Source organism: Diospyros lotus, chromosome 13 (genome assembly GCF_014633365.1).
Source record: "Diospyros lotus cultivar Yz01 chromosome 13, ASM1463336v1, whole genome shotgun sequence".
Classification (NCBI taxonomy): Eukaryota; Viridiplantae; Streptophyta; class Magnoliopsida; order Ericales; family Ebenaceae; genus Diospyros; species Diospyros lotus.
In genome coordinates, this window is record NC_068350.1 from 836,320 (window position 1) to 844,031 (window position 7,712).

At 35.0% G+C, this 7,712-nt stretch overlaps 1 protein-coding gene across 1 annotated transcript; it reads left to right on the plus strand.

Moving 5' to 3' along the window:
• Positions 1–290: 290 nt before the first annotated feature.
• Positions 291–7,139, plus strand: LOC127788998 (transcription factor bHLH153). The gene is made up of 6 exons (XM_052317723.1): positions 291–585; positions 2,426–2,548; positions 4,103–4,168; positions 4,488–4,553; positions 6,006–6,053; positions 6,514–7,139. The coding sequence occupies exons 2-6, from the start codon at positions 2,450–2,452 to the stop codon at positions 6,640–6,642; spliced, it is 408 nt and encodes a 135-aa protein (XP_052173683.1). The 5' UTR covers positions 291–585; positions 2,426–2,449; the 3' UTR covers positions 6,643–7,139.
• The last annotated feature ends 573 nt before the right edge of the window (positions 7,140–7,712 follow it).

Below are 7,712 nucleotides of genomic sequence, written 5' to 3' on the forward strand. Positions count from 1 at the left end.
CATAGCACAAATCACTCTCTAATTAATATATATATATATATATATAGATGTCGCATTCAAAAAGCGTAGTAAGAAGGTGACGTCAGCCCGAAGTGCAATCTAACCACTCCCTTCGTCGCCGTGGTATGGTTGGATATTAGCTGTCAATTAATATTAATATTAATTAAATTAATAATAGTAATTATAATAATGGGAAAATTAAAATATAAATAATTTATTCGCTTATTATTTTGGTTTTCCATAAATGTGTATATATACGTACCATTGCACTCTGCAGAGCCCTTCCCCTTCTCCATCCTCTCCCCGGAGTTTCACTCTCTCCGGCCACTTTCAGGCGACTCTCTGTCGTCAGTTGCACCTCACATTTAAACCCTCCGACGACTGAAGCTTGCTCTCAGTTTCAGTTAGTTTTCACTCGAAACTGCGGTTTATGGTAAACTCATACCGTACTTAAAGCCCAAGGAGCTGCAGCTGCTTCCGGTGGCCAAGCGGCGACTAGACTCTGATTTCTGCAAGGATTGAAGCTCCTTGATGCTGTAGGGAGAAGAAGAGGTTGTGCGGTGTAATGCGGAGCGCGAGTTCCTGGTAAGTTGTTTAACTCTTTGTGCTTTTGTCCTTTTCCGTGTGTTTTCTTGTTGGATTGAAAATTTTGTTTCTCGAGACTTTTGTTCGTGGAGATCGTGTTCATACCGTTGAACTGCTGTTTGATGTTTGTTTTGATGCCTTTGCCGTGTAAAGTATGTTACCTCCTTGGCGTTGAGTGCTTATCTCAAATGGCGACTTAATGGTGTTTGAATGAATGCATAAATGAACGGATTGAGATATTATTAGTGTAATTGATCAGCCTATTAATTTATTGAGAATATATGAGAAGATTGTGCACGCAAACGTCTGCATTTATGGCTAATGAATTCTATAAAATTTGGAATCTGGACCCACCAATGTCCGTTTCTTTATTCATTTATCTCGCTCAGGTTCAGACAAAGTTAGGTGCGGACTTACATTAATTCGTGTGACTATTTACGAGTCCAGATTTTTACAGCAACCGGTAGGATGTGTTGGGTTGTATCTTCCTGGTGAATACACACCATAGATGTTCATTGCCACCAAGAAAACTGGGCACTGAAATCATTTTAAATGTGGGTCTAAACCATCGAGGGGAATCTGATTCATGATATAGGTGCATAATCATATGGTTATGGTTGACAAACTTGGGCTTTAGTTATGGATGAGGATAGTATGTGGTTAGGAATTTTGATGACCTCAATGAAGACCTGTCTGCTTGTATCCTGACAATTATTAAACTGCAGTATAGAATCTTTAGGGATTCAGTATAACAATATATTTATGTGCTTAGGTTTATCTTTGGACCAAACGAGTGCAAGTTTCCTAGTTATTACCTCACTGGGGTTTGTTGGTGTACGGCCCATATGGGTATTTATTAATAGAATTTGCTATGAGAATGATGAATTCCCAACAAGCAATTATTAAGTCCAGAATCGCTGTTTGCTACCCAAGATGTTTGTTAAACAAATCATTTTATTAGGTTGTTGGCAGGGTTAGGTTTTTTATGGTTCTCTCTATGAAAAATGTTTCCTCATGTTCAACTAGATTTGAGTTGGAGCCTTTGATCAGTGACCTAACTCAGGTACTAAAGGGAGGCCTTCATATCATATGCAACCAGATGTATGCTTTCTGGAGTATTTTAGTGGGTTTTGTTTTTCCAAATAATTAACATGTAAATTGTACTCTTAACATGCAGAACTCCTAAGAGAAAGTATAAAAAATGATGCAAAGATGCAAAATACCTAGAAAAAATAAATGTTGTAACTAATTTTTAAGATATTGATAACAACAATTAACTAGGCATATCATATAGTCTCTTGATTCCATCCCCGTCTCCCTTCCTAGGATCATTCTCTTTATTAAAGAAGTATCAAGAATATTGGCTTCTAAAAATTACTGAGAAAGCTTGGTACTATAGTCATATGGGATGTAAGAGGAATCAATTAGGCTCGTTGACAAAACTGAGAGGCTCACTGTGTGGTATTAGATATATGTTGAGCAAGTATTACTGGCATGGATCCGGTTTTTCTTTTGTAACATGATAGTAAATTGTATCTATAAAGGTATTTATGTTTCTATGGTTCGTGTTCATGTTTCTTCAGCTTTTGTTTAAGATATCTTCTGCTGTAAATGACCCTGGGCAGAAGATCTCATTTGTTTCCCGTTCAGCTTTCTCCTGTTTTTTTCTTGTGGTCCAGGGGAACTGGATAAAGTCAGATTACTATTTGCCAATTGTTTTAAAGAGTGTCATTGGAGTTCTGTCTCGGGGCTCGTAAAACTACCTTGTGGACTATTACTTGCCTGCACATTATTTCCACCTCGGTTGATTTTACTGATGACGTGTGTGGCTTTTATATAGTGAGGAGAAATAGGGGAAGGAAAAATGATGGAACACAAGAGAAGCCCTGTCTCAGTTGATCAAGGCAGTCTTACTTCTCTTGCACCAAAACGAAATAAGGCCGATTTTTCCATCTCCTCCAAGGTTTCTTCTAATCTCTTTTCTTTGTACAATTCTCTCGTTGAATTCTCCCTCTAAATTATTGTTAGTGGTGCTTTATACATGAGTTAGTTTTAGGTTTTGAAAAGTAATACTGACTTCCTTTATTAAAATTTTATCTGTTGTCTTATTTGTCAGATGACTGAGTTATTTGAGTGTTAATGACTGTATCTGTATTTTCTGAATATGTGTTCTAGTTACAAAGTTTGTGTATAAAACTGGGGTTAAAAAATGTCATGAAAAAGGTCAAGAAAAATAAAGAAAAGCCAAAAAATACAACAAAAAAAAAAGCAAATTAAATAATCAAATTATTTAACTTTTCCTTAAAATATGTTACTGAGTATGGTAATATCAACTTATTATACCACAAGAATATTAGGGCATAAATTCATTTGAATTACACTTTGGAAATAATTTATCATTTTAGTTAATAATCTAGCACCCATCTGAAAGAACTAATAATCTAAAAAGATGTATTAGTTACCATTCAAGTGATAATTAACAAATTATTTTAGTGTTAATCTATATTTAAGATATAAAAAATGTAAAAGTTCTACCAGCGCATAGTGTGTTCTTCAATGTTTTCAAAAGTGCTCTTAAGCATAAATAAAATGCAAAGTGCAATTCTAGTGCCTTTTTCTTGTCAAAGTGAAGTGCAGCTTAAGCACTAAAAGCGCACACTTTTTTGTTAAGTGCAAGGTGCAAAGAGTTGCATGTGGAAGCTTTTAAAATTGATTTATAACTCAATAAACCACGACTCAACTATAGGGATTGGATTCAAGAGTTAAAAGAATACAGCATCCAGAAAACAAAAATAACAATTTCTATAGTAAAGAACAGGGCACAAGAAATTCTTTATTTGGGAAAACCCAATAAAAAAAGAAAAAAATCACAAAAATCTTGATTAGTCAAAACTAGTAGAATTACCTGACTAGTTTCATGCGTGCTGACAATGCTTTGGCTAACAATAACTTGGTTTATCACATGAATTTTCCAATAAAACTAAACCTGTAGTCCTATTGACTTTACACAAATCTGGTATTTTACTTATGGTTTTTGTATTGGGATAGTGCAATCTGTTACAGAATCCTAGACATAGGGAAGATCAGTGCAATTCTTCAAAACTGAGCTAAGCATGTGTAATTGTGTACTTTAGTTGAATCTCATGGATGGTATCTGTAATTTACCTTCTTTCAAAACTTTGAATTTACTTTTGGTTTTATTGTTCCCTTGAATTGTTATTTTCATATTTTCACATGCACCTCTCAAATCAGTTGTTCTTGCCCCCAACTTGTGGGATTAAGACTTGTGATTCTTGTTGTTGTTACTGTACCTCTCTCCCCCTTCAGTGGCTTAATACCTGTAATCCCATAAATTTAAGCTCAGTATACTTAATTAAACACTAAATATTTTCTTTTGCAAGCCAGTAGGAATATGCAGTTAGGGAGCATATTTTAAGACATTCGTTTTTTTGAGAATCTCTATTCTTCGTGTGATTCTTGCTTTGTCATCATTGATATGTACTTTTTGTGATGATAGGAGGGGAAAGAGAAGCTTGGTGAAAAAATTGCAGCTCTTCAACAGCTTGTTTCACCATTTGGAAAGGTATGACAATTTGAATATTCTAAGCAAAGCATAAAAGCAAAAAGAATATCTATTGAAACTTAAATAATTGCTACATCTCACAAAAGAAAAAAAAAAGGTCATTGGAATTATAGCAAAGAATTCTTATAGGGGGAGAGCAGTTGATGATATGTAGATTGCTGTAAACTTCAGTAATGATCTATAAGTGAACTAATATTGAGATTTACATGGTGGTTCTGTTTGACATTTTTTCTCTTTTAATCAAGAAAATTTTATCTTAGGACTTGCCCAGAAATTTTTTGATGTTAGAAGTACCTTGTGAACTTTGGATTTGCTGCAGACGGATACAGCTTCAGTCCTCTTGGAGGCAATGGAATATATTCAGTTTCTGCATGAACAAGTTAAGGTTTGACCTCTTCCCCCCTCTCATTTTGAAGTAGCTTACTTAGGTTGTCTTGGATGTCTTTGAAAGAACATGCTGCCATCATTAATCTATTTCCAAATTATGCTGCCATCTTGGAGAGTCTCCCAGTTTGGTCTCTCTTCTACGTATGTCTCAATTGCAACAGTCTCATGTTACATATACACGCACGCACAAGATTGTTTTTTCTTTCTTGCACATCTTCTTGCTCAATGATTTTTCCCCCCTAATGTCGACTGCCTGTAGGAAAGGGCCCATATTCCTCTATTATTTCAGATATGACGGAAGTTATAATCTGCAGAGTTTGTGCTTATGTTGCGAGTGACAAAGTTTTATTGTTGCTGATTTAAAAGGTCATTCTAAATCATTGTGCAGGATATTCCTCACCCCTATTTGTTTACAAATATGCCCTTTTTCTCTAATTGCAAAGGTTGAAAAGCCTATAGACCTGTATCTGTAAGTGATCTTTGCTGAAACAGATAGTTACTTAGGTGGTTAAATGCAAAAGATTTCCAGGTTACTAATTGCTTGTCTTTTTATTTTGTACTTTCTAATATGCGACATATAGGAAAAGTTCCTTGAGGAGGGGCATGATTCTATATCCTGCTCATGTTCTCTTTTGTTTTTCGGTCAGTTAAAATCATAAGATGTTGGATAGTACTTCATGGGATGATTGGCAACAAAATTATGGCTTGGAATGTTCTAAAATTATCCCTTTGAAAATTTGATAAGTTGGCTTGTTGTTTGGTTATAATGTGAAATGCGTCAAATACCTGATTTGCTGTTTTGCTTAACACCTAGATTTGAGTAGTTATTTTGAAGCATAAAATTACCTAAACTAAAATTGAGAGGCATTAGATCGCCTTCATTAGTAGTTACAAAAAATCTAATCAAACTCACTGCAAAAGTTTTAACTAGTTAATGGAATGTCCATCAACTAAAAGAGGTCCTATTTGTTTCCTTCTCATGATTAATCAGAGTGATTGATTGGTTGCATCTCCTTGGCCAGTGAAAAGGTTCTTGTTTAGCTTGATTGTGCTTCAGTTAGTAAAAATCTTACCATAGCATGCTTACTCAGAATTTAACCAAACCCATGGAAAATTTTATAGTTAGTCAAGTGGAATTGTTCCACCAACTAAAAAAGGTCCTAGTTCTTTTTATCCTGTGATCAATCAGAGTTCATGATTGGCATTTCCTTGAACAATTATAGTTTTAGACTTGATCGTGCTTCAGTTACTAAGAATCTTGTCATAGTTATTGTTGACCTCTTGGCACTTTTTGGGTTGTGATCATCTGCATTGCCCTTTTTTTGTCCATTCTCTAAATTGATTCTTCTAGGTCAGACTAGGAATGTCCAACCATGCACTCAACCTCTTGAATAAATCTGTATATTCGGCAATTGAAATTGCTGCTGATGTTTTAGTGCATGGTTTGCAGGTATTGAGTGCTCCATACCTCCAGAGTACCCCCGCTGCTAGAATGCAGGTAAGCAGTTCTAGTCAGACAGCTTGGATTTAATTGTCTAGTTAGGGAACTTTTCTTTCTCTGATAATGTAATTTCAAGTATATTTTTAATTACACAATCATTAACTGTCGAAAACTGACTCTCTCCCAACCCTTGAAAAGCAAGGAGCCTAGTACGCTAGGGGTGCCTTTATTTTTTTTTATTAGTGGGCTAAAATTATTCAAGGGTAATAGCATATGACATTTAGAGATGCAAATCAGTTCAGTGAAAGTGGAGCTGAGCTGTTCCATTTACAGTTTTCCATAATATCTATTGACGTCTGCATTCTCTGTGATAACTAACTTCTTGTCAGCTCATGATTCAACTCTTATGAATGTTGAAAACTACGCTTGCACTCATTGGATAGTACAAACTTACTAGAGTTATCGACTATGACTGAACTGTACCTGAACTTTTTCTTGGTACCATGCCAATCTGAAGGAACTGGAGCCATACAGCCTGAGAAGCAAAGGCTTGTGCCTTGTGCCAATTTCTTGCACCTCCGGAGTTCCCAGCAGCAATGGCGCAGACATCTGGGCGCCCATCAAGACCAGTTCCCCCAAATTCTAGAAGGCCGGCAGCCTTACATGGATCGATGATGTAGAATCCATGGTTAGAGCAACAAAACATCTCCGGGTATGGTGGAGTACTGGACAGCTCCCGACTCCTCGAAAAGCATGATCTTATTTACCATTCATGCGCCAGGGTTTCTGAACAGTCATGCAGCTGCTAACCTCTGCCCATTGTAGGTAGGCAAAAATAAAGTAACCGAAGATTAGTGATGAGCTCTGGTCACATGGTATTGGTTTGAAGATGGTATAGTATGTATGCAAGTGTAGAATGAGTTATTGTGATTGCAAAATGTATATGATGGACCAGTACAAGTAGTAGTAATAGTAGTAGTTGAATGATGTTATAATTAGTAGAGGTTATGAGTAGTAGTCGTAGTAGTAGTAGTAGTAGTAGTAGTAGAAGAAGAAGAAGAAGAAGAAGAAGAAGCATTGTCACAGTTCTTTTGCTGTCTCGGCTGCCATTTTATGGATCTTTTGTTGCTATGTTTCAGGTCTCTTCAGGGGTTTAAAGCTCAAATGGGTACCTAATCTTGAAACATGGTCTATTTTTGCTCTTTCAGTTACATAACAAATGTATGAAATTTGTCAAAACTACAAAGAAAAGTGTATTTTCGAAATGTTATTTAAACATTTAAATTTGATATTTATGGTCATATTTTATATTAATATCATGATTTTTATGTTATGTTAATATAAATGTATAAAATACTAATATAAAGTGTTACTCGAGTGTTTAAATTATATTTTCATTCTGGAAATTTGCAACTCAATTCAATATAAGTTAAATTAATAAAGAATTGAAATGTATTTTTTTGAAATAATACTATTTATACAAAAAAAAATGTTAAATATTGTGGAGATAAAACTATTTTTCAAATTACTAGCGTACACAAGTATGATAGCTTGATGAAATGAGGTGTTTGTCTTTGATTAATTTAGTTTATCATTTGTAATTAATCAATAGTTTATCTTTGATAAAACTATTTTTCAAATTACTAGCGTACAAATTATAACTCGATTTAGCATTGAGTTATAATTTGTAATAAGTTGAATTAAGCACTAAGGGTG

Bases quoted from the DNA above. Each gene is read 5' to 3' on its own strand.
- LOC127788998 (XM_052317723.1), top strand. From the start codon at position 2,450: ATGATGGAACACAAGAGAAGCCCTGTCTCAGTTGATCAAGGCAGTCTT. The intron at 2,549-4,102 runs GTTTCTTCTAAT...TTGTGATGATAG, and splicing joins ATTTTTCCATCTCCTCCAAG to GAGGGGAAAGAGAAGCTTGG. The intron at 6,054-6,513 runs GTAAGCAGTTCT...GCCAATCTGAAG, and splicing joins CCCCCGCTGCTAGAATGCAG to GAACTGGAGCCATACAGCCT.